The 27,766-nt window shown below is 43.3% G+C and overlaps 1 protein-coding gene across 1 annotated transcript in view; it reads right to left on the bottom strand.

Annotated features, from left to right (window-relative positions):
- ENTPD6 (ectonucleoside triphosphate diphosphohydrolase 6) overlaps positions 1-27,766 on the bottom strand; it is a 62,543-nt gene that overhangs the window by 20,946 nt on the left and 13,831 nt on the right. The window contains exons 4-7 of the mRNA XM_082252544.1: positions 12,579-12,722; positions 6,512-6,587; positions 6,310-6,345; positions 3,720-3,808 (exon numbers count right to left, since the gene is read on the bottom strand). Coding sequence (XP_082108670.1) covers positions 3,720-3,808; positions 6,310-6,345; positions 6,512-6,587; positions 12,579-12,722 — 345 coding nt within the window. The remainder of the gene's footprint in view (positions 1-3,719; positions 3,809-6,309; positions 6,346-6,511; positions 6,588-12,578; positions 12,723-27,766) is intronic.

Genomic DNA, 27,766 nt, shown 5'->3' with positions numbered 1-27,766 from the left:
ATCACTGTCATGATCATCAAGTTAAGACCGCACTGGAGGAGCCATGCTGCCGTCTTCCCGCTCGAGGTCTCTGCCTCTAGACGTGTTGTGTGTCACTCAGACTCCACCCCTTAGGGCCCTTACTGAGAGGAGTTGTGACACGGGCGGCGGGACTCGGAGCATTTTCTTCGTTATCTCATCTTCTTCTCTATGAGGTGAGTGAGGTGGACCGTGGAGAGGGCCTAATCCTTGCCATGGCAAATGTGCCATTTGAGAATCAAATAATCAATATAAAATATTAATATATTATATACACACGGGTCATGGGTGGCTTTTTTGAACCAAGAAGAGTGAGACTGACGGCTATGATGATTATCCGACCATCCATGGACCATAAGTGTTGTGTTGGTGGTGCCTGTGCTTCCTGCGGCCTGCCTCTGCCTGTGCGGCTGTGCCTTGACTTGAGCAAAGCAAATGAGCACTACTAGTGTGAAGGACAGGTGGTGGAAGCATGTTCTGACAAGTTCTTATAATGAAAATAATATAGACAGCTTTTTGAACCAGTGCAGTGCCAGTGCTACTAAGGTGAGAGGCAGAGAGAGGCTATCCAGTCCACCACTTTACTTGAGCAGATCACAGAAGAAAGGTGGAAGCATCTGACAGCAAGTGACAAGCACTTCTTAGATTGCACACTGGAATTCAGTTATGGACTTTTCGTTATAAAGTTTAGTTTACACACTTAAACTTGCACCTGATCTAACTTATTCACAATCACAACTTATTTTATTGTGGTATTGTCATATATATTTTATATGAATTAAATTTACATTGTGGGAATAATTTGCACTGCATTTAGCACAGACATGTCACTTTATTTTTGATACTGTGGGCGATGATTTTGAATACAAGAAGAATATATATATATATATAAAATTGCAGGCACTTTATTAGCATTTTTAGCACAGCCACTTTGTTAGTAGTTTTTGATGCATTTTTCACTTTAAGCGTTGTAGGTTTGATGAAGCTGGCCTGGCACATCATCATCAAGTGAGCAAATCAAACCGTGATTAAGACGACTGCGCATGCTCCTGTTCTGCCTTTTGATCAGCTGAAAAGATGGACGAACCAAAAACACCTCCTTCCACCCCTGGCTCTTCAACTTCAAGTGATCTGCCTGGCTGTGAGTGTGAGGAAGCTCAGGAAGGAGACCACCCCTGGCTTTAAAAGGTGGATGCTTTAAAAGGGGAAGGGAGGGACCATACTTTATCTGTTTTTTGTTTACAAAAAGTTACAGCCTAAGGAATTGTGATTGTCCTTTAGGTTAATCATTTGAATAAATCATTTGAAATAATAAAAAATAATATGATGTTCAAACTTTTAACTTCTTTCTTTAATAACTACATAACACAGTACTTGTACTTCTACTTTCAGTACTTGAGTAGAATTTTTTTTTCAAAACTACTGGTACTTTTTACTTTTAGTACTTAAGTAGCAAATTTTTTGAAAAAACTACTTGCAATACTTAAGTAAAAAAAAATGTTGAATACTTTAGTACTTCTACTTAAGTAACTTTTTCTGCAAGCACTTGTACTTTTACTCAAGTAGAAATTTTGAATACTTTATACAAGTCTGGAACTACAAGTACCAACATCCTTTGCTGATGTTAGTTTGGAGTTCTCAATGAGCTACCACAGCGCTGTGGTGCGCCGTGGTAGTTGGATTCTTCCTGTCAGTGTATCTGCTTGCCCGTATGGGCACACAGATGAACTGACATTTGCAGGAGACCTGAATGGCGCCAGCCATCTGCTGGTCACTGGTGCAATGCTTTACAGGCTCAAAAATAAATGCATATTTTTTTTACCTGTGAACTTCTCTTTTAATCTTTTAGTAAAGTATTAGTAAGACATCAGCTTGTTTGACAGCTTCAGCAGAGCTGGAGAAATTCCCTGGAACCGCAAAAGCACCAGACTAATTTAGAGTGCATCTAAATCTAAATACAAGATTTTAACATTTTGGATTTACCTAGTCCTTAAATGTGGTGGCTGCGTTAGTTTTCTTTTTTTTATGATCAAATGGCAATTTTGCAAATAGCACATTTTCCGTCTCTGGGTGGCTATGCTCAGTGCTTCATTGCATCCATGGGAGGAGCTGGACTTTAAAGATAAAGCAAAAGCAGAGAGCGTGGATTAAAATGTATTTATTTCTTCAAATAAAAAAACAGCCAAATAAAAAAACCACCAAATGAGCACTAATGGCACTTTTCCACTGCAAGTACCGGCTCGGCTCTACTCGGCCCGGTTTGCTTTTCCACTGCTGGTACCGCATGGTACGGTGTTGGAACGGTTTGGTACGGTATGGTTTGCTTTTACACTAAAGTAGTACTAAAGTTAAGTGGGTGGGATAACAACGGGGTGGTGGGATTCTCAGACCAATCAGTGGCTAGTAGAGACTGCATGCAAAGGATTGTGGGATATGGTACCGGGTATGGTACCCTCTTGGAACCACAATTGAGTAGGTACTGTTTTTGAGAGCCGTACCGTTTGGTTCCATGCAGTGGAAAAGCACCGCCATACAGAACCGTTCCTACACCGTACCATGCGGTACCAGCAGTGGAAAAGCACAAAAGCGAGCCGAACCGTTCGGTTCCATGCAGTGGAAAAGCGCCATTACATGATGAAGTAGTAACACAAGCCTATCAGCCACAACATTCCAGGAAGCCTGTCTTGTCATCTAGATCTTACACACTGCACAGCACTATATGCTAAAGGAAAGTCAGGCCGCAGTGGGATACAGAACCTTCCGAGTACATTAAGAGGAGACGGAAGACAACTGGGCAATCTCAAAGATATCATGGAGTGGATGAGTGAGTGGGCATGGAGGGGGGGGGGGGTGTTTAAGCTATGGGCTTTGAAACGTGATCACATGCCTTCTGCCATGTCCACCCACTTCTGCAGTCCATGTGTCTCTTGGGATTCCCCAGCTATCTTCAGTCAGGTCTAAGTAAGCTCAGAGGCTCCTGTGTCTCACTGCAGCCTAACCTCCCCCTAGCATACACTGCAGTGCAGTGTGCAAGATCTGGATAATCAGACATGCTTCATGGAATGTTGTGGCAGATAGGCTTGGGTTATTTCATCATGTGAGTGCCCATTTGGCTGTTTATTCGAAGAATTTTATACTACACTTGAATCGGCACCCTCTGCTTTTGTTTTAGGTGTTGTAATTTGGAGGTTCTCCCAGAGCTCTCAGAGGAGCTGCAGTGAAGAGGTTTAATGAAGGTTGTCAGTTTAACCCTGTACCTCACCAAGATCTATGATTTTGGCTATCCAGCATCTTTCATTAATTTACATGGACTTTTAGACAGTTTTCAACCTACAAACTGTTCACTTTTGATTGATGCTAACCAATGTGTGATAGTGTTACAAATTGCCCCATCTAGGGTTTCGTTTGTCTGGACATGTATGCCTTGGTTCATCTCCATTACATGGGGAAAGATCAGTAGTTTACACAAGATCACGTTGTTAAGAATTTTAGCTGACCTCACAGGAAGACACGGCTTTCCTGGCAAGATCAAAAGATTTCTGTACTTGCTGAAAACAAGCTATTACAGTCATAATATTTAAGGACTGGTGAGTTTCAAGATTACATTTTTGTTCTTGGGTTTAGTTGTGCTTTAAATCCTAAAAGCTACAGACTGTACAAACTAACATTCTGTAAAATGTAAAATTGTGAACAAGTAATACCTTATCGTATGGATAGAAGGTGATTTGTGTTGATCCGCCACCAAGATCCAGCATTCCAGCCAATTTAGCAGATGGATTTGTTAAACTTCCTGTTAATACAACAATGTCACACAGAGTTATTACAAAATGCACATAACAGCAGCCCTTTCTAAACAGCAAGTAATTAGACTGTACTATTAGCTCAATAAAACAAAAGTGGTTGTAAACCTCAGACATCAAATCTGGACAAAACATAACCCTCTATAGTGTGTACTTGTCTCAATCCAGAGCACTGTCATTTCGGTCTGCTGCTTCGTTCCTCCGCTATCAGCATGAATCACTTCTGACAAATTTTCCTGACACTGAGAAAAATGGTGACAGGGGAAGGATCTCCAGCAGATTGACAGCCTCAGCTCTGTTCCTGTGTGCAGAGGGGTGTGTCCCTTCCAATCAGTTCTCAGAGCTCTTCTCACTGAGCTCTGCAAAGTGTAACTTCTGCTCTCTGTCCCCTTTTTTCTGACAACTCAGACAAGTATTATAAATTCTGGACTTTGAATGGATGTACAGAGTAAAAGACTGCAGATAAACAGGCACAACTTATTTAGGAAGATTTGTTTAATCTGTGTATCACCCGAAGCCAGTCATTTCATTGGGCATATGTAAGGGTTTACACCCACTGAAAAGACTTCAATCGAAGGTCTAGGGCTTTCTGGTAAATTGGAAATACATTTAGGAGGTTACACTAATCTACAGGCTGCTAATTAGGCTAGCTTTACATGTTACATCTGGCCACAGACAGATCGAAATTTGGCCAGTTGAGGGGGGACAGAACAAATTTAAAATTAGTGTGTGGCCATCCCTTATGATCCCCTTCTGATGAACACAGGCTGTAGCCAATTGGGCATAGACGAGTCAAAAGTCGGTTGATCGTTAAATCAATTTCTCTAAAGGACAAGTTGGAACACTTGTTGATCAGTGGCTGTAGCTGTTGATCAGTGTATTAGGACAGTGCTGGTCCCACTATCCGAATGCAATGTACTGATGGGGGGTGGGGGAGGGAGCCGATTCCTATATACACACTTTCTTTTTTTATTCAGTTAGCGGTTTGAAAAAAAAAAAAAAAAAAACTACTCTACGGCCAGCTTAAGATTTATACAATGCACAAGTAGAGGAACGTCCTCTTTCAGCTACTGTATTCTGACAGTCGATGCTCCTGTGGATGTCAGAATACTCGCAAAGTGACTGCATATGATTGGCTGCAGTCACTGCTCAGCTATGAATATTCCGCTTGGCTCTAGGTGTTGCCCACTGGGCAACCCATGACTTGAATTTCAGCCAATTCTGCAAAAATCAGCCAACATTGGTGCCATGCATAGACAGCATACTGTCCTAATCTGAATAAAAAAGCACTAGGTAATAATTATGCACATTTCTCATCACTAAACATAAGAATCTACTTTATTGAAGATAGATAAATGGATTTGGTTACTATGAGCTCAGGTACCGTGCTCATTGCGCAGCACTGAGATTCTAAATTTTAATTGCCATATTAATCTCCAGCCTTATAAACCTTTGAGTCACTGACCTGGATCAGCATGAGTCACTGACCTGGATCAGCATGAAGGTCAGGAAAGTCAGAACTCATCATCTGGATACTTATGCTGGGTGGGTGACCAAGGGGGTTATTTACTAAAACTGTAGAGTGCAAAATCTGGTGCAGCTTCCAGGTTTTATTGCCAAAACCTAATTCAACAAGCTGAAGTTAGAAGCCAATTGACTACCATGCACAGCTGCACCACATTCGGAGTCCTCCAGTTTCAGTAAATCAACGTGATGACATTTCACATTTAGAATGAGATCCAGGCAACTAGCATTTGCAGAAGAAAGGTCTGCATTGGTATCTTCCATACTTCAATACAAATTTGCTTAGACGTGAACCATAGTTCAGGACTTACCACTTTCATCTGGAACACACTGGTCAACTAATAGAATGGGTGGCCTCACTAAACCACTAAGTAGAAGTGAGGAGGGCAAGGGGCAAGCAAGTCCACCTTTCTAGAAAAAATCCCGATGCCCATCCCATGTCCTCTCAATACATTAGCCTGTGCCAACCAAACTTACCTACTCCAATGGCTGTGGCGTGCCATGCGGTTTGCAGCCCAGCTGGTAAAAAAATGCTGATCTATCTGCACACTAATCTCCCATAGATTGAATAGGAAGCTGCTCCTGCAGTACGAGTATGGCTCATTCAAGATTATACTGGCAGGGCTGTAAAACACACAAGAAGCCACTCAGGGGGAATGTAGGGCTCCCTAAAAATTAAGATATGCAGACAGGGGTTTCCAGGTAGGGGGAAGCAGCTGACCTCCCCTATGTGACATTGCTTGGGAGTGAGCAATGTCATCCACCTGGGTAAGCTCCCCCAATTAGGAATATTCAAAGTATATGCCTGCATCGGGAGGGGGCGAGGGAGCGTTGATTTGTGAGTACACTGAGCAAAAGGGGGTGGGGGGTTGGGAGGACTTTGTTTTTTTTTTTTAATACAAATTAAAGAACGAACAACGTATGAGCAGTGAGAAATTGAATGCCTAATATAGTGGACCATACATACCTGTTAAAAAGTTTACAGTAATCCAAGCAAAAATACCTAAACGGAAAGAAAAAAAATATTTAATCAAGCGCTAGGTCAAGTCAGAGACCCAAAACTGTAGCAATTTAACGTGCATCACCTAAAACTGTAGCAATTTAATGTGCATCGCTATAAAAAACAATTCACCCAAATTTGACAGTTTTGCATTAATTTAACCACTTACCTTCATCTGTGCCATTCATGATTGAAACACTGTCTTTTCCAACAAGGAAAGGAGAAAAACTAAAGATATCGGTTACCTAAGCAGGAAAAAAAAATAAAAAATAAGCATAAATGCCTCTATCAGTACTTGTGGCTTAAAATGGCACTGTCACAAGGGATGTATAGGGCTTCCATTGCTGGTCTCCTGAAGAAAAAAAAAAAAAAATTCTACTTGCCTGACTGCCTCTGATTTAAAGTGACACTAAACTCACATTTTTTATAAAATAAAAGCAATATATCAAAATAGGACTACAATGTGCCTTCGATCTCATTTAATTGGTTTCATTTCGGAACTGCAAGATTTTTGCTGCTGTTCGCTTCTGACTTCAGCTTGTTCAATAGGCTTTGACAAAAAAAAAAAAAAAACAAAAAAAAAAAAAAATGTAGCCACTCTAGAAGATGATTGGCCACCATGCACAGGTGTACCAGATTTTGCACCCTCCAGTTTTAGTAAATCAACCCCCTTGTCTCTGTGTAGCCACCCTATTCTGCCTGACTTTGAGATGGACTACAAATCTACCTGCAGACACATTAGGGACAAGTTTACCTTTGGGAACATGTTACACCCATTTTTAGGGTGGAACATGTAACATGTTCCCACTGCTGCAGCTATTCCCTGACTTGCCAACTCTAATGACAGCAAGCCAGGGATCTTCTTCCTGAACTTACTGTCTGTACACTTAACACGCAAATAACTCCATTGCGCTAAGTGCACTTTTGAATATTAATATACGCCAAGCGCAATTAATCTCGTTGTGCTACAAAGAGTTCTCAGCTCTTTTGTAGAAGTTAATGGAGGGTGCCCAGCAGTAACCAGTAATACAGACACACAGGCTGATGCTGTTTTCACATTGGATGTCCGCTAGAATGTCCTGCCTAAAGCATTGAGCTCTATTTATGGGACAACAAAGGGATAACAGCAGAAGTGATGGCTAAACAACATCAGCCAATCAGTTCCAAATGTACAGTCACATGACATAAGTTACTCACATAAAATTAGCCAGTTACACACCTATATACATTCAAATATACAATAGAAAAGGAGGATTACACGATTGTGAACGAGCAGAACAGTGTGCACGGCTTTCTGCCGTTGGTGCGTGGAAATCAGCGCACCGCAGTTAATGAAACCCCCGTGTAGAGGAATTTGCGCCTAACACTACATAATGAAACCAGTGTGTAGAATCGTGAACGCTGCTCTGATTAAACTCGTGCATGAACTCCCGCCACTACTAGTGTGAATTCTTACTCAGCAAGGCTCAGAGAACTATTCCCATAGACGTGAGGCTATCTGCAGGGAAAGAGCCGTGTGGTTTCCACTATGGTGATCAGGCACAGTAGAAAGACATGATCGTATATCCCTTTATAAAAAGGCAGATAGACATCAAAACAATATTGACTTCACAGAGCAAACATATCCCCGTCGAGCGAGCAAATCTGCACATTATACAGGGGCCCCTGCTGGTGGTCATATCCTTGCACTCCACACCGCAATACATATAGATCTCTACCAGCAAACAGACCTTCGCATAGTGCATGGAGTGTTCGCCGGCGGAGAGGTCTATGTAGAGCGAATGTGTCTACACATGGAAAAAGGAAGGTTTTCACTGCCAGTAGTCTTTCCTCAATGCCGGTTCGACCGTACATGCTAGAATGAGCATACTTCAAGCAAACCGATAAACGGGAGACATAATGACAAGCTAAACAAAACACATCCTGAAAAATGTCCACATTAGTCCTAATAAAATTTCCACCACATGGTTAAAATTTTAAGAGAGTTCTGTGAATGAATGGCCTTTGCAGCAGTCGGCTTGTAGTTCTCCATGTACCACGAGGGCTCTGTTGAGCACTGTGGTAGTTGTTTCTTTTTCTCGTCAGTGTTTAATTACCTGCAAGTACAAGCAGACAGCTTACACAACACAAACAGTCTGCAAGAGTCCTGCATTGTGCCCATGATCTGCTGATCAAGTGTGCATTGCTTTGCAAGCACCTAGTAAAAAATAAATAAATGCACATTTTTAATTTTTGTACCTGCAAAAAGATGTGCATTTATTTATTTACAAAGGTGAACTTATCCTTTAAGCTCTATGAGAATTACAGTGGGCATAGAGCAGAGCATGTGATCAGAAATAACAGCACTGCATCCTCTTCAATAGTAGCAGTAAGGTGCATCAGTGGAGGATAGGGAGCGTGCAAAGGACAAAAAAAAAAAATAAATAAAAATAACTATGGTGTTAAAAAAAAAAAAAAAAAAAAAAAAAAAAGTGCTGTGAATCATTTCCTTCTCTTTATATTTGTTCAGGGTCAGCAACTAAAGCATCAAAGCCAAACCTTCAGCACAACAGCCAGGAACTGGCATGCTCAAACATTAATGGCAGTCTCTATGCATCGTATTCAATCATGCCATAAACCTCTTCCATAAAGCAGCAGAACACCTCGCATTTACATGAAAGCAGTTACTGTACTGAAATTGTATTGCAAGGTGAGCCCGGTGCTCTAGGAAGTCTTTCCTCTTTACACCAAAACTAGCTTTCTATTACCCACCATTTTCTATTGCTTTGTATGGCACAGATAGCATTCTAGAAAATACAAGCAGCAGTCATTTCCACCCTTCTCAGTACAACAGAAATGCAAGATCCTATGCTGGAAAATTGGAGGGGGGAAATGTTCCAAATTTATCAGATCCTTACCCCAGCTGTGAAACATGGTGGAGGGAGCATAAAGGTTTGGGCTGCTTTCCTTGAAGGCTAGGTTCACCTTTTTTTCCAACGTTACCATCTATATTTAGGGTGTAAAATGTTACTGTGCAGCACCAGCACGCACCACCTGTAAAAGCAGGAGGGGGATCCTCTCCACTTCTTCACAACTTAACAGAATGTCTCTTCAGGGCTCCGCCCACATACCTGTATCATTCATACAAAGATTTGCGAATGAAAGTCCCGCTTGTCACTGCGGCAGGCGGTTTGTAGTCAGTCAATGAACTACCATGGTGCTTAATTGTAAAAAAATAATGCAGATTTTTTTTTACCTGCAAAAACATGTGCATTTATTATTTATTTATTTATTTTTTTTTTTTAAAGGTGAACCTATTCTTTCAAATGGTATTATTTAAAATACATACATTTGATAATTTCCTCAAGACCTGTTATAGTTGAGTGACAGTGTGCTGCTCAGTCACCTAAATCTTAAGAAACCGATTTCCTTTTATTAATCCCTTGATCATCGACTTCTTCTGTGAGCCATCAGTTTGTTCTTGAATACTTTTGCAGCAAAGGGAACAGTTTCAGATGAGTTTAATCCAGTGTCCCTGGCAGTAGCAGCCTTTTCTTTGATTTAAAGTTTAATATAGGCTGACAGGGTAATGCTAAAAGAATTAACCAAAACCTATGATTAAATCAACTAAATAGATTAAACAAAGTCTATTCCCACCCCGTGTGCCTAGAGTAACAGATTTTATTGATCCAAGACAAAGCTCACTGATGTGTTTAGATGGTGCAAACACCCCAGTGTACTGAGTACTGGAATTAATCACTGTACGCATCGCCAGCTTGCTTTAAACAACATTGCTAAGAACCCAATTAAAGAGTGGGATTCTCATGCACACTATGTATACCTCTGCCTTTTCCAGTGGGTATGCTTCCAAAGAGTGGGATTCTCATGTACACTACACTACGTATACCTCTGCCTTTTCCAGTGGGTATGCTTCCAAGAGCAATTACAAAGTTTAATCTTCCTTTTATTTACTGAGCTACTAGTATTAAGGCTTGTGTAGACAGGAAAATGCAGCATGCATTCCGGTTGCATGCTTTGGAGTACCATTTACAGTTGCATCTGACTTCCTTCTGGCCTGCAACAAGCTGCTTTTGCATTGCCATTAAACAGAAAAAAAACAACCAACAACAGTTATAACGCACGCAAAAGCCAGTGTAAACAAGCACATATAATTCAAATGTTCAGACAAGTGGGAAAATGGTTACAACACATTTCACGGCAAGCAGCAGCAGGAGTCGTCGTCCACTGTCAACTTCCAGCTGTTTTTTGACAGATTATATTCTTTAAGGCTCCTTTCTCATGGGGCGGACTCCGCTAGCTCAGCAGGGATCGCTTCGCTGATCCCCGCTGAGCAGGCGGATGACAGGTCTGTCTCTGTTAACTGTGTAGAGAAGGACCTGTCAGAGTCCCACTCTCCTCTATGGGGAGATCGGATGGTAAAGTATCGCCATCTGTCTGTTTTGAACAGATCTTGTCGGATTGGATGACAGATGGGCGTCAGCGGACACATCTCTGCTGACATCCGCCTCTCCATAGGGGAGAATGGGTGGCTCGATCAGGTCCACCTGAAAAACAGACAGGTGGACCTTATTGGTCGGATTGTGTAAAAGGGGCCTTAGGCTGTAAATAGGGATGCACGGATACAATTTGTTTTTTTTTAGCGAGTACAGGTTTTTTTTTTTTTTTTTTTTTTATAGTACTCGCCAATACCAATTACTGAAACCTAGCAACTGTTTTTTACACTCTGTCAGCAATGGTATAAAGCATTGAAAAAAGATATTTACAGATGAAATAACTTTCAAAATTTTGCACTTTTTTTCAATATGAAAGGTGTAAAACTATTAATGAACAAAGCAAAAAAAAAAAGCTTATGATTAACAGTTTTGTTTATAAAATAATAATTAAAGCGGTAGTATACCGCTTTTTGTGACTTAACTACAGGTAAGCCTATAATAAGGCTTACCTGTAGGTACAATTAATATCTCCTAAACCGACACGGTTTAGGAGATATTTACACTACATGCAGCCGCTGACGCGAGCGGCGCATGCGCTCTGAAGGTCCGGCGGACCTTCAGCGTTCCTTGCCAGGAAGTGCCGGAAAAGGACTCCCGCGCATATGCACGACGTCATCGCGGCCCTGGCCACTCAATGCGCCGGAACTGCGGAACCCAGAACAGATGCTGAGGGATCATGTCAGCTCCCACAGCAGTGTCCGGGGGTCCATGTCAGGGCTTCGTTCTAAGGTATTTCATAATGAGCTATTATGCGATGCATACTAGCTCATTATGCCTTTGTCTTGCAGGGATTTTTATTTTTGTATACTACCGCTTTAAATGAAGGAGAATAAAGAGTTAAGGCTAATTGGAGTGAATTAAAGTGTTACTAAACCCAAGACCCTGCATTTACCATATCTGATCTCCCACAGTACACAAAACATGGAAATGCAATTATTTTAGTAAATATAATCTGCTAAATACCTTCTCATCAGCAGTGTATAGCAGTCTTGTGACCATTAGTGTCCGGCGGAGCACTGGTAAAGCTTGCAGGAGGAGTTTTCATTCTCCCAGGATTGTCCTATGAGGCTGCAGGACCCCTGCCCCTCTATCTGGACAGTGCTTACTGGCCCTGTGCTGATCACATGCACCCTCTCAAGAAAATAAACTATCAATACACACCAAACTGAGCATGTGCAGCCTGACTCCAGTAACTCTGTCTTATCCGGACCTGTTCTAGAGTCAGTGGAAGAAGAGGAGGATCTGTGCATACATAATCAAGCAGCCTTTTTACACAATGCAGAGGATTTCCCCTTAGGTTCCTCAGTGAGTATAAAAAGCATGTTTTACTGCATATACAGACTGATTTTACGGTTGTGGGTTTAGTGACACTTTAAGGCTCAATAAGGTGTTAAATAGAGGAACATTTCATTAAAAAAAAAAAAAAAAAACAAAAAAAAAAAAAAAAATTTTTTTACTTGACCGGTTGCTTTAAAAACGGACTTCATCTGCAGATCAAAGTTCATCCCTTTGATCTGTAGATGAATAGTAGGATACTAAATTAAACAACGTGCTGAGCAGTGGGGGAATCCAGCTGACAGTTGAAAGAACCGAGCGTGAAAGTATCAGTTTCAGGTATCGGAGCATTTGCACGAGTACCGATACTCGTGGAAATGCTTAGTATTGGCGCCGATACCGGTATCGTTTCAACCCTAGCTGTAAACAATGACAGCACACATACACAGAAGCCATAAAAGCAGTTACCGTATCCAGCAGCTTCTGTGCCTTCTCCCCTGGTAAGAGACGTAACCCCGCTGTGGCTTTCAGGACAAGTGGTGTGGAGCTCCAGAGGTAATTGGGTATTTCTGCCCTTGCAATATTCAACAGCTCCTTTATTCCTACAGCACACTGAAAAAAAAAAAAAAAATGTAAATGAAATATATATATGGACATATAGATTGGTACAGCTAAATGAGGAACCAATGATTTATGCAATAGTTTGTAAGCTTATTTAGGAAAGGTTTCACCCTCACCTTTATGGTCTTTGTTAAGGGTCTGAGAATCACCAGAAGTTTGAAAGCTGCTGCTCGATTTCACATCCATTTCTTTAAGGAATGCATACTGTTGTAAACTACAGCCCCATAGTTGAAGGGCAACTTCGCTTTTAATGTAGGATTTAAAGATTGCCCCTTCTTCATGAGAAAATAATTGCAGCAAGGCTCCCAGATCTTCCTTGTGTGGTCTGGTGTAGCACATTGTTCTCGTTTAAGGCCAGGCCTTTGCACCTGTGTACTGTGGTTCACCCCCATTCCCATGATTGGCTCTGTATTCCACTTTTAGCAAAGTTATGGGCCCCATGCTTTAACAGGGGCATTGTAGAAAAGGCTGTGCTACTCCAGGCAAGGCAGTATAACAGATCTCAGACAAGGTGCTGCATGGGTAATACACTATTCGTTATTTTTTTACAAATATAGCTATTCATGCAGGAAAATGGCTGGTAAATTTATTTTGTGTAGATGGGGCAAAATCAAATGTTCACCTTCCATTTCCTCTACAGGTCACACTATTCATTCATATAAAATAGAGAATAGGAATAAATGATCCTTCGCTCCATCTAGTGGCCATAATGTGGTATTTCCACAAACCACTATTTTTTCCTGAATGGATAATATTAAACTTGTAGAGAAAACAGGAAAACATTTGATGTCCCCCCCATCTGCACATATAAGCCTACTAGCAGTTTTGCTGAATAGCTATACAAACTTTTTTCTTATAAATACACCCCTATATGTGGTGGATTCATAATGGTAAACTTTAAAGTGATTGTAAAGTTTTTTTTTTTTTTTTATTAAAAAAAAAAAAAAAAAAAAAAAAAAAAAAAAAGGAAACACGTTATACTTACTCCTCTGTGCAGTTTTGCACAGAGAAGCCCGGATCCTCCTTCTCGGGTCCCTCATTGCTGCTCCTGGCCCCTCCCTCTAATCGAGTGCCCCACAGCAAGCAGCTTACTATGGGGGACCCAAGCCAGGCTGCAGCTCTGTGTCCATTCAGACACAGAGCTGCCATTCCGCCCCGCTCCCCCGATTGGCTCCTGCAGCTGTTAGTCAGCCAATGGTGCCGCAGCTGTGTCCTAGCCATTCAGGAGGGAGTGTCCCAGATGGCTGATGAACAATCGCTGGACAGAGAGGGACCTCAGGCAAGTATTAGGGGGTGCTGGGGAGGCTGCTACACCCAGAAGGTTCATCTTCATGCAAGGAATGCAAGAATATAAAAAAAAAACCTTCTGACTTTACAACTTTAAGCATAGTTTTAGTTCTAAATATATCTGAAAGAGGTTATTTGACATGGTTATGCAAATATTAGTGTAATCCTTCATCCGTGGAGAAAGCTTTGATACATCCAGACAATATAAACAGTTCATTTCATGGTAGAAGGGACTTTGTATTCTACCCTTTGTTAAAATTGTGTACTTACTGACCAACCAATGTGTATTTACTCACATGCATAGAAAGCATGAAGGTAAAAAACCTTTAGCCTTTACAACCACTAAGGTAAAAACACCCTACTACTTGTTCCAAACCATAGACTGCCAGGTAAATCCTGGGAGGAGGAAGCAGGGGCATATCTATGGAAGCATATAGCCTGGCCCAGGAGAGTGCCCCCCATGGCAAGAAGAGGAGGAGGAGTGGAGAACACAGGTGAGGGACCACTGTCTCCAATATCGTTGCACAGAGCAGATACGTTTATTATGTTTTTTATTTAAAAAAAACAAACACTGACTTTAATATTACTTTAATCAAACACTTTTTTGATCAGCACAAGGGACTACTTACAATCAATGTGAAGTGTCCCTTGCACTGATGTCTGATTTTTCTTTGATCCTTCCCTACCTCCACAGCTGTAAACTTCCAGGGGTTTATACGAGTCGAGGGCCACGTCATAAGAACCCGTCAAGAGAGCAGACTATGCCCGTCCTTTCCACCTGCTTTCTCTATTAACAGAAGGTGTACTATAGCTTCTATGACCGAAAAAGGATCTATGAGTGGATGAAGCTGATTTTTTTTCTGCCCTTATTCCATTCATAGAAGCTTTAGTACGGCTTCCAAGAATGGTGAAGGCAGGCAGAAACGGCGGGTATGGCTGGGCACTTTTCCTGCTGTTCTAATAACCCCCACTGCACCAAAAGATTGCAATGAACACCGATGCAGAAGCCAGCAACACAGAACAGTTTTTTTTTTTTATCTCAATGCATTCTATGCATTAAGATAAAGTCTGTGTGCAGCAGCCCCCCTCAGCCCAACTAAAAACATACCCGAGGCCCCTCTCTGTCCACAAGTGTCTCAGCTGTCCGAGATTCTCCCTCCTGGCTCCCGATGCAGTCAAATTCAGCCAGCCAATCAGGGGAGAGAGGGGGCAGGGCCGGGGTTCCGTGTCTGAATGGTCACAGGGAGCTGCTGCTTGGCTCGGGTACCCCCATAGCAAGCAGCTTGCCGTGGGGGCACTCAACAGGAGGGAGGGGCCAGGATCACGGAAGAGTGACCTGAGAAGAGTAGGATCTGGGCTGCGCAAATCCACTGTAACAGATCAAGTATAACGTATGTTATTTTTATAGGAAAAAAAACAAGACTTTACAATCACTTTAAACTGATATTCCTTGTGTGGGTGGTTTTTTTTCTAACTCATAGGCTTTAAACAGTTACAGCCATACTTTTTTTCTTCTTTTGGGATAAAGGTTTTATATAATTGAAGTCCCCCTTCAAGTGGAAATCCTCTTAAGCTGGATACACACTATCCAACTTTTGTGGTTAGATTTCCTTCAGATTTACCCTTTCTATGTTGTGCAAGGGCCTGCCAGATTGCATACAAATTGAAAGTGTTTAGGTTTGACCTCATATTATATGGTTTTGGTAAGTCTAAAGGAAAAAGTCTTCAGAACATTTTATAGTGTGTATGGCCCTTTACTAGCACTTTTGCTGGACAACTTGTTCTGGAAAAGAATATGTAAACCCAACATTTCAAATTCCTGATACGGCCTCCTGTACCATATACAGAAGCATCCTGTTTTCTTTGTATCGCTACCTTTGTGTGAAATCCCTGGTGTTCCTGCCAGTCTCTCTGCTTTCGTACTGAGAACTCAGTTCAGACCAGTGTACTGCTGTTCTCTTCCAGCTCTGAATAGAGGGTATGTGATCACTTCTAAAACCACAAATGTATTTATAATTCTACATACACACACACACACACACACAAAAAATGGATTTTTGTAAAATCTTACCGTAAAATCCTTTTCTCTTAGCTCATCGACAGACATAGTCCTCGGTGATACACCACCTTCGGGTTATGTTACCTCCGCAGGAGCAGGACTAGACAGGAAAAGCTCTGGCCACACCCTAGGGGCAGTCCCAGAGGGTATATCCTCTCTCTCTCTGCCTCAGCAAATCAGTTATGTGAAAAAGCAGTGCTTAGAGAATTTAACCCAACCCAACTCCAAAACAGAGGGGCGGGGACTACGTCTGTCGATGAGCTAAGAGAAAAGGATTTTACGGTAAGATTTTACAAAAATCCATTTTTCTCTAGCGCTCATCGACAGACGTAGTCCTCGGTGATACACCACCTTCGGGACGTCCCAGAGCAGTATCACAACTGAGGGGTGGGAAAATGGAAATCAAATCCCAATCTAGAAGGCCCAACCGGTGCCAACTAGAAGTTTACAATGCTCATCCTTAATGATGAGACTCAACAAAAGAGAGAAAAAATTTTTCTTTTTTTTTTTTTTTTTTTTAAACAGAAAAAAACCCTCGAGGTAGACCACCGGTCTCCTCAAATTGCGGCCTGCAAAACCTTGCGGCCAAATGAGGCATCCGCCGATGCCGTCACATCAATTTTATAGAATTTTGTAAAGGTATGTACCGACGACCAGGTGGCCGCCTTACATACCTGGACCACTGACGCCTGATGGCGAAAGGCCCAGGAAGTACTGAGCGCTCGAGTGGAGTGCGCCCTAACAGGGAACGGCGGACTCTGACCCTTAATAGAATAAGCCTGTACCACCGTTTGTCTAATCCATTTGGCAATGGTCGCGGCAGATGCAGGCAAACCCTTTCTGGGGCCATCCGTGATCACAAAAAGTGAATCCGTCTTACGGAATGATTCCGTAGATTTCAGGTATACCCTGATTGCCCGAACCACATCTAAGGAATGCAACGCATGTTCCCGATGATGCTTGGGCTGAGGACACAAGGAAGGTAGTACAATATCTTCATTCAGATGAAAATCTGAAACCACCTTGGGAAGAAAAGATGGCTTAGGATGAAGTACTACCTTATCCCTATGAATCACTAGGTATGGTGACTGGCATGATAATGCAGCCAGTTCTGACACCCTGCGAGCAGAAGTAATAGCCACCAAGAAGGCCACTTTCTGGGATAGAGTAAGCAAGGGAATCTCCCTGATGTTTTCAAAGGGAGGTTTCTGTAGAACCGACAAAACCAAATTAAGATCCCAGGGCGGTAAGGGCGCGCGGACTGGAGGAGCCAGGTGCCGCACCCCCTGGATGAAATTCCGCACCAAGGATTTGGTAGCTAAAGGCTTCTGAAAGAAGATTGCTAATGCTGAAACTTGACCCTTGATGGTGCTCAAGGCTAGCTTCTGCTCAACCCCTTGTTGCAAAAAGGCCAATATACGAGTCACCGAATAGGTACGTGGAGGAAATCCTAAAGATTCGCACCACGCAATATAAGTCTTCCATGTGTGATAATAGACTTTGCTGGAAGTCGCTTTCCTTGCTTTAATAAGGGTAGGAATGACTGAAGTAGACAAACCTCTATCCTTCAGTACTTGGGTCTCAATGGCCAGGCCATTAAAACCGGCGACTGTAAAGCACGAAGGTAAATTGGTCCTAGAGACCACAGACACTCCCTGAGACGAAGTTCCCACGGAACGTCTGCGACTAACATGTCCAAGTCGGCCAGGCCGGCTTGAGGAGGCCAGCCTAGAATTTCTAGGACCACTGGCGCTGATTGGATCTGAACCAGGCGTCCCTAGAGCTATCTGGCCCCGACCATCCGAGAAAGTCTGGTCGTTTTCTGTTCCCACACATTTATCAGATACCTGATAGTTATCAGGAAAGGTGATCTTTTCTGGTTGAACCTCAGGGACCGAAGTCACCCGACTAGAGGCTACTTGGCCTATCTGGTCAACCAGATCCGATTCCTGTGAGGTATCGGGATTAATCTTAGGAAAAGGTAAAGGAAAAGATCTTTTCAGGGAACGGTAACTACCGCTTCCTGTGGTACTTAAATGTTGGAAGGGAAGAATCGCACCGGTAGTAGTGGTTGATGCTCGATCTAATGTCCTGAATACCGGTGAAAACGTCCCCCCACCCTGAAACCGGGTGGGGGCGCACCTTCAGGCTGTGTACTCCTTTACTTCGGGTTTGGCTGGGTTGGTCCTCTGCTTATCCGACCAGCCCTTCTTGAACCCTCCTGGAGGAGTCTTGCCTTTCCCGCTAGTACCAGCCGGGCGCCCTTTATGGGCGGTAAAGAAAGGTCCTCGCTTGTTGCGAGGTCCCTTAGCTTTTGCAGCCTGTGGCAAAAAAGTGCTCTTGCCCCCAGTGGCATCCTTAATGATTTCATCTAGGTTGGCTCCAAATAGACGATTCCCCTGAAAAGGGAGATTGGTCAAGGTCTTTTTGGAACCTAGGTCAGCTGACCAGCATTTTAACCACAGCACACGTCTGAGGATCACTGCTAACTTAGATGCATGCCCTACTAGGGGAGTAGTGTCCAAGGCTGCGTCACAGATAAACCGTAGCCCTTGTATGATCTGTTCCATCAAATCAGATGTCTCCTGGGGAATATCTTTTCCCCTAAGATCTTGGCGTACCATTTTCGCCCATTCCGTAAGTGTCTGGGAAACTAGACCAATAACGATTACTGGTCTAAATGCTGACCCTATCAGAGAAAAGATAGTGCGGGACTCTGCTTCTATCTTTCGATCCACCGGATCCTTAAAGGACGAAGTGTCCTCCACTGGAATAACCGTGGCTTTATTCAGCCTGGAAATAGGCGGATCCACGATTGGTGGTACCGTCCATTTCTTAATGATGGATTCCTCAAACGGATAGCGTCTAGCAATATTACCAAAACATTTAGGTACAGGAAAAGCCTTCGCCGTCTTGATGGGCTTATTAGTACCAAAAGGCATCTCTGTTTCAGTTGCCTCTGCCGGTAAAGCCTCAAGTTTTAAGGTTTCTTGCACTGCCACAACTAGTGCGTCCACCAATGCTTCTTCCTGAATAATAGCAAGAGAAGAAGCGTCCTCCTCACTTTCTGAGGGGGCTTTACCTGGGAAAGCAACCCTTGCAGAGGAACCTGCAACTGCCGTGACCATCTCTGAATCTGAGTCAGAGGTGTCAGATAGTATAGGGGTAGGCGGGGGTCGCTTCCTTGACCCCCGTCCCTGACAGGCCGCCTCCACCCGAGCCACCATAGACTCCAAAATTGCTGTAAATGACTCTATACTCTGTGCACCGGCGGGTCCCGAGGCCCCCTCGAGGGAAACAGGTGGGGGAATATGTGTGGCAGGGTCCATGATAACTCCAGTTACTTCCTGGATAATATAATTCAAAAGTAAAGAAAAAAACTTTTTTTTTTTTTTTTTTTCTGACCCCCAGCGCCACAAAAAAGCCCCTTAGTGTTACCTGCTAGCTATCGATCGAGAGAGAGAGAGATAGACCCCCAGGCTCACCACTTGATGCTCAGAGTTAAACTGCAACAGCTTACAGCGCTGTCTTGACAAACAGGAAGTCTTTTGGCTGGCTGCCCAGGAAGAAAGGAGGCGGCTCCGCCCCTCTGCACGCCTTCCGGCGCCTCCCCCAAGCTCCACGAGGTGTAGGATCACCTCAAACATGGCCGCCCCCATGCTGGAGACACGAGGCTACGCCAAAATGGCGGCTCGTGCGATCCTGCAAGAAAAAATGGCGGCGGCCTGCTGAATGGCGGTGTGCTGCACACAACACTGTCTCTGCCTGGGGATATGGCGTGGTTGGCGGTATCGGCCCCTGGCGGACCGCATGGCCGTTCGGGAGGCCTGCTAATAGCTGGAGATCTGATTTGGAAGGCAGTCTACATGTCCGTGGCTTCTGACTGGTAGGTAGCTTATACTTAACCCATAAGATTCCCAGAATGCCACAGATTACATCTTTTAAACATGTATACAATAGATTGTTCGCTCCCAAACCAAGCCTCCTGGCTTTTTGTACACAAAAAATCACACTCAAAGTAGGAGGATCTGTGACATGTTATAGGATAGAAAGGACTCTTTCTTACCATACAGAGAGGGGCCCGCGTTCACCACAAAACCCGTCAGGGGGAAAGGGGGAACATACTACTCACCATACCGGAACCAGGCGGGCACCAACTCCTGACAGTACCCCTCTCCACCGGGGCGGGAGGGCTGTCGACCGATACGAACGCCGTGACTCATGGTCTTTGGCGTTTCAGCGAGACGTTTAACTCGCGGGTTCAGTCCTTTTAATGGGACTTTGTCGCGGCCGACCCAGCGCGGAGCTATGGCCTGCACGCGCTCGTAGGCTGAACTGGGGTGACCACCGGATCTCAACATCCAGCCCGTCGCCCAGTTCAGCTTTCTTGCTTGAAGATCTCACAGGAACACTGGAGAAAAAGCTGTCTAAAAAAATCCTTTAAGAAAAAATTCTTGCCAGGACCTAAGATCCCAGCAAGGTGTCTAGGTCCTTACTCCTAACTAGACAGAAAATAACTGATTTGCTGAGGCAGAGAGAGAGAGGATATACCCTCTGGGACTGCCCCTAGGGTGTGGCCAGAGCTTTTTAATTTCCTGTCTAGTCCTGCTCCTGCGGAGGTAACATAACCCGAAGGTGGTGTATCACCGAGGACTACGTCTGTCGATGAGCGCTAGAGAAATGTTTGTTTTGCCTTTATTTCAAACTGAATAGGTTGTTTTATATACACTTTAACCACTTGCCCACCGCTCACATTGAGCGTACTGCGGCAAAGTGGCACGATCCCGTCCAGCGACGTAGACCTACGTCGCTGGACTCCTCCCCCCCTGTAGGCGGCGCTCCCGCTGTTTTCATTCACAGCGGGAGTCGGGCCAGGGGAGGAGAAGCGGCGATCGCCGCTGCTCTGCCCCGATCGTCGGGGAATCGAGTGAGGAGATCCGCCCGAGGGTGTAAACAGAGCGGGCAGATCTCCTAAGTGACAGGGACTGACAGATTGGAGTGTTCAGCATAGCTGGACATCCGATCTGTCCCTGTCTCACAAAGTCACCTCCCCCCCCCCCCACACGTCAGTAAGCACCAGGCATACATTAACCCCTCCCTCTCCAATAAAATTAACCCCTTCACTGCCAGTGTCATTTTTACAGTAACAGTGCATATTTATAGCACTGATTACTGCAGTAATGTCACTGGTACCCCCAAAAGTGTAAAAAATGTCAGTCAAGGGTCCGATCTGTCCGCCACAATGTCGCAGTCCCGCAAAATCGCAGATCGCCGCCATTATGCGTTAAAAAAAAAAAACACCAAAAATGACAGAAATCTTTCCCTTAGTTAGTAAACGCAATAACTTTTGCGCAAACCAATCAAAATACGCTTATTGCGATTTTTTTTTACCAAACATAGGTAGCAGAAAACAAATTGGCCAAAAATTTGATTTTTAAATTTTTTTGGGGGGGAATTTCATATAAAAAAAAGTTAAAAATATTGTTATTTTTTTCAAAATAAACGCTCTTTTTTTGTTTATAGCGCAAAAAGTAAAAATCGCACAGGTGATCAAATACCACCAAAAGAAAGCTCTGTTTGTGGGAAAAAAAGGACGTAAATTTTGTTTGGGTATGGCGTCGCATGACCGCGCAATTGTCAGTTAAAGTCGCACAGCGCCGAATCGCAAAAAGTGGCCTGGACGGAAGACAGCAAAATCCTCCGGTGGTAAAGTGGTTAAACAGAAGCTTAAAATCATGCAGGGCTGCGTTTACCTGCATGGGGATGCACAGGTGTTCAATGCATCTCCAGGCAGGCAGTCATTGAGGTCTATTGAGACACCGCTGCAGTGTCCCAATATGACATCCGTGTGGATGCACGTCCCGGAACGCAGACCGAGTTCAGGGACCCGCACGCACACAGATATCTTATTGGAACACGGTGGCTGTATCTGCAGTCACTGTCCCAGTAGACACCAATAAGACTGCCAGCCCAGAACACCTGTGCATCCCAGTGCACATAAATACAGCCCTGCCCAGTGCAAAAAATGCCTTACTGGCCGGATCATCAAAAAAAAAAAAAATAAATAAAAAAAGGAATACTAATGCAGCCACCACATCTAAGAATTGGTACATTGCAGTATAATAAATATTAGTTTTGGATTTAATGCCACTTTAAAAAGGTAAGGAGTGTGGAAGATTTAAAGTATTTGTATATCTGATCCAGTATTGTTCTATTCATCTAGATTGTGAAAGGTTGTTACTACGCATCTAATGTACGTCACTATATAAAAAAAAAAAAAGGAAACAATGTGCACGTGCTTACAGATAACTTGTAACCAAGAATCTAATGAATGTAAAAAAGGATAGACTACATTCTCATTCATTAACTCATGGTTATATCCATAGGCATTGCATCCTAATGAGTCACATTAGTCAGTACACAAGGTAATCCAGAGTTGAATTTCAAGAAAAACAAAAGCCATACATTCCATAATATGGGATTTATGCAGATTACCCAGATGTTTATTTTAACAAGAATCTGGCTCACTGTCAACTGTAAAATCCACGTTGGCTGACAGAACAGTGCCTAAACTACACATCAAAGTAGTTGTAAACCTCAAGACATAAAATATGTACAGATCATATCCCTATAGTGTGTACTTGTCTCAGAGGACAAAGTGTCACTTCTGGCTGCTGCTTCATTCCTCTGCTGTCAGCATGTATCATTTCTGAGAAGTTTTCCTGACACCGAGAGAAATGGTGACAGGGGAAGGACCTCCAGCTGATTGACCGCCTCAGCTCTGTTCCAGTGTGAAGTGTGGAGGAGGGGGGGGGGGGGGTCTCTTCCCTCCAATTAGCTTACAGACCTCTCCTCACTGAGCACTAAAGTGTGCAATTTCTGCACTTCACCCCTTTTCAGAACTCTTAGACAAGCTTTAAAAATTCTGCATTTTGAATGGATGTAGAGGAGAAAGGACAGCAGATAAACTGGTACAACTTATGTAGGAAATTATGTTCATAGGTCTTGTAAGTAGTGGATCAATATAGCGTCTACTATGCATTTTTCTGTATTTACATTTTTTTTCAGTTATGAGGGGTCCCTTATACTTCTTTTGGAGGAATAAGTCATTTCTGCAATAGGGGACGTCGCAATACAAATTCTTCTGGGCAGTGTCTAATATTGACTAATGAGATACGGTCTTATTTCCAATAAAATGCTGTTCGGACCATTTCCTGCACCATAAATCCACAACAAAATGGCAGAGTTGCTATTCCCAGTTCAGCATTACAGGCAAAATGGCCGACGGAGCACTTCCAGTTTTTATTTTAGCCTGATTACCAGGATTGAAACGTTTGAGAAGCTACAAAAGTATGGCTGACGTTGACACTATAGGATCCCTTGATAACCTCCTATAGGATGAAACGCATCGGGGAAGAGATACTAATGCCGACGTCACCATGCCACTGCCCGTTTCCGGGTCAGCAGCGGCTTGCAATGTGAGGATTGTACGTTTCAGGTGTACATGCATTTGCAATAAGACACTACTATGAGGATTATCTCTGGCTCCTGGTGAGCTTTAATCATCACAGCCAGCCACAGCTGGGAGGACTTGATTTTCACTATTTTGGACTTGTTTTTGTTCACTTATAGTCTCTAGTCACTCTATGTGCTGTGGTTTTTAATGTTTTTTGTAAATATATGGGGGATTCATTATTCTTTTAGTAATCCCTCATGTACTACATTACACTTTTATGATCAAGATAAATAAAATGTTAAATTTTTTATAAATTTTGGATTCTTGGTTTTCCTTTTTCAATTGGGCCCTGAAAACCCATACTCTCTATTTTGTGATATGTGTACCCTTATTGGGGCTTGGGCCAATTTCATGGTTGTTTTATGTACAATGCTGTGGGGTGAAGTGCAGTGCAGAAAAATGCAGCAGGTCTTTATTTCCCACACCTACCTGAATGAAATGGCGACAAGTCAATGCACAGCCATCACAATGACATGAATAAAGTGCCATTAAAAAAATAAAAATAAAACACAGAAAGAGTGCATCGCTCAGCTCCCTGCGGGAGCCTGCACAGCATAATGTTGTGAATTACCATGCAGGCTAGTGTGAACTTTAGGTTAAGATCGTTCATTTCCTACGCACACTACTTGTGTTCCAGGATGTGGTTCCTGAAGGTCCAGCATTGTTGGATTAATACAAAATATGTAAGTGTCACATCAAGCAAATCTATCAATACCTTCTGTCATGCCGATTTGCATGACCACGAATGCACAAAGCATTTAATACTTGTCTATCTATGAATCTATGGAACAGTTGTTTGTGACAGCCTACAGTCAGTAAGAGGTCTATGCAAGGCATCTTATATTAAAAGCTATTACTAGACTTTATACTAGCAGATGCTTAGAAACTTCCAATGTTATATAGCTAAAAGTAGTAAGGGCCTTACTGAAGATAGGACATACTGAAATACTAGCTGTAGAGCCAATTGGGGTCAGCACTCTATAGACTAGACCACAGGTGTCAAACACAAGGCCCGCGGGCCGAATGCGGCCCCCCAGGCCATTTCATGTGGCCCTCGCACCTGTCCTGCAGCTGCTGCACCCCCCTTGTCTCTGCCCCCACCTTGTCTCTGTAGTTGTGAGTAGAGGACAGAACTTCTTTGCTGGATCCTGCACTCCTCTGTGCAGCTGCAGAAAGGCTCATCTTTGCCCACCCTCCCTTGTCAGCAGACTGCAGCAGAGAGGAGGGCAGAACTCCTCCTGCAGATCCTGCACCTCTCTGTGCAGCTGCCACACCACTTTGCCTTTGCCTCCCCTGGTCTCAGCATTCAGACTCTTGAAGCGGACTCCAGCCCTCCTCTGGTTCTCCTCCAGACCCTTCACTTCTTCCCAGATCCACCCGCATCTTCTTGGCAGCACAAGGTAAGGGGATGCATTGTGATGTAAGGAAGGGTGGGTGACTCTAAACTTCTGATGGCGGGGGGGTTCTTGACATCCCATGTAAGGGCGTAAGGGGGCGTGGGGTGCTCTGAACATCTAATCCTACAGATATAACCGGCCCTTTGAAGGCAAACATAATGCTCATGCGGCCCGCGATGAAATTGAGTTCGACACCCCTGCTCTAGACCATCTTCAGTGTTCAAATAATTGGCACTTCTAATTTACCAATTATATTCTATAATGCAGTAAATCCAAAACCATTGATGGGGTGCCACATTTCATGCAATAGTAGGTCTGTAATTTGATTGCAAGCTCTGTGCTGAAATTGTACTGTTGCTATGATTGCTGGGAAGGGAAGCTTTTTTGCCATTATACAATTCATGGTTAGTTAACGGTTGAAGGTTCTCCCTGCAAGGTAAAGTCATAATGTGCTAGTTATCACCGCATACCAGCACATGAAAGACTCGCCTTCAAACAAAGCCCTCCAGTTGCGCTCGTCACTGCTGACAGGGCTTCCATCTTTACCCAGTCTACCTTCCGGGTTCACAGCTCTGGTCTTTTAAATGGGCGACCTGCAATAATGTCACTGTTTACGGCACAGGGCTCTGAAGGAACAGCACGGGTACATTACTGGCAGCAGAGACACTGAAAAACTCTTAAACAATGCAGGTCTAGGAGATATTCCTGGTACCTACAGGAAGGCCTTATTAGAAGCTTGCCTGTAGGCAGAAGTGTCCAATGGGACTTTACTACTTTAAACATTAGCCTACAAAGTGATCTGTATAGCAAATTATTGTAAGCCATAAATGGAATTCAGAGACCAAATAAAAAAAAAAAAAAAAAAAAAAAGTTAGTCCATACCAGCTGTTCATAATAATTTAACCGCTTTACCACTGGTCACTGTGCTGCTACTGCACAGTGGCTCGTTATCGTCTGGCGACGTAGGTCTACGTCACCAGACTTTCCCCTCTCTCGCCCCCGCTGTTTTCAGTTACAGCGGGAGTCGGGCCAGGGGAGGAGCGGCGGCGATCGCCGCCGCTCTTCCCCGATCGTTGGGGAATCTAGTTTGGAGATCCGCCCGCCTGTGTAAACAGAGCGGGCGGATCTCCTAAGTAACAGGCAGGGTCAGATTTCAGGGTTCAGCATAGCTGAACCCTGGATCTGTCCCTGTGTCACACAGTCACCTCCCCCCCCACACGTTAGTAAGCACCAGGCATACATTAACCCCTTCCCTGCCAGTGTCATTTTTACAGTAACAGTGCATATGTATAGCACTGATTACTGTATTAATGTCACTGGTACCCCCAAAAGTGTCAAAAATGTCAGTCAAGGGTCCGATCTGTCCGCCACAATGTCGCAGTATCGGGGGGGGGGGGGGGGAAAAAAAAAAAAAAAAAAAAAAAAAAAAAAAATCGCAGATCGCCGCCATTACGCGTTAAAAAAAAAAAAACCACCAAAAATTACAAATCTTTCCCTTAGATAGTAAAACGCAATAACTTTTGCGCAAACCAATCAAAATACGCTTATTGTGAATTTTTTTACCAAACATGGGTAGCAGAAAACAAATTGGCCAAAATTAAAAAAAAAAAAAAATTGGTTTTTACATCTTTTTTGGGGGGGGGGGGGGGGGGGGGGAATTTCATATAAAAAAAAATGTTAAAAATATTGTTATTTTTTCAAAATAAACGCACTTTTTTGTTTATAGCGCAAAAAGTAAAAATCGCACAGGTGATCAAATACCACCAGCTCTGTTTGTGGGAAAAAAAGGACGTAAATTTTGTTTGGGTACGGCGTCGCATGACCGCGCAATTGTCAATTAAATTCGCACAACGCCGAATCGCAAAAAGTGGCCCAGACGTAAGACAGCAAAATGCTCTAGTGGTAAAGTGGTTAAAGCATATTTAAACTCCAAATCAAACATTAAAGTAAAAGTAAAGGCTAACTTTACTTTTTCACAATTGAAGCCTATTCTAATGTATTTTCTGCCCAAGACATCCCAATGTGCTGATCTGTTACTTTGTCAGTGGCAGCCTTCTCTCTGCACCTCTCTGTTCAAAATTTCAAACATTGCATTTTGCAGGTTTTTATAGTTTCTTTTGCTGCATTTGTTCCAAGTTTTTGTACGTAGCAAAACGCATGCTTGGCTTCTGGGTTTGGGGTATCATCAACAATGGCACAGAAAGTGCAACTAGTTCACTATAGGTGTATAAAAGGTAGCCATACACTGTACAATCTGACATTTACTAAAAACTATACAATAAGAGGACACTCCTATCTACCAGTTACTATCCAATTAGGCAGGCTCTTGCACTATATCTAGACATTTTTGCACTAGATATAAAGGAGATTGTACAATCAGATTGTATAGTGTATGGTGGGCTTTACAGCCTTCCAGGACACACTTTTCCAAGATTCAGTACTACATTTCTGCTCCACCTAGGCTGTAATGTGATCGCTCAGCCCCTGCACACTGCCAAATGAACAATATATGCAAGAAGGTATGGTACAAAACAATCCATCAGCAGAGGAAGACACTGGTTACGTATAGAGGGAGAACAGTGCTCACTGATAAGGACTGCATTGGAGAAGCATGGAACTACAGGGGGTGGGTGGGAGCCAGCCAACGGATGTCCACCAGCACTCGCTGATTGGCAAGGGGAGAGGCTGAACAGAGCTCTGCCTATGTAAACAAGGCAGAGCTCTGTCATGACAGGGGAAGTAATGGATTTTATTTCCCTGCAAAGCAGGTAATTAA

Source organism: Pelophylax lessonae (assembly GCF_965119305.1).
Source record: "Pelophylax lessonae genome assembly, chromosome: 3".
NCBI lineage: Eukaryota > Metazoa > Chordata > Amphibia > Anura > Ranidae > Pelophylax > Pelophylax lessonae.
This window is presented reverse-complemented; position numbering and strand designations above follow the sequence as displayed.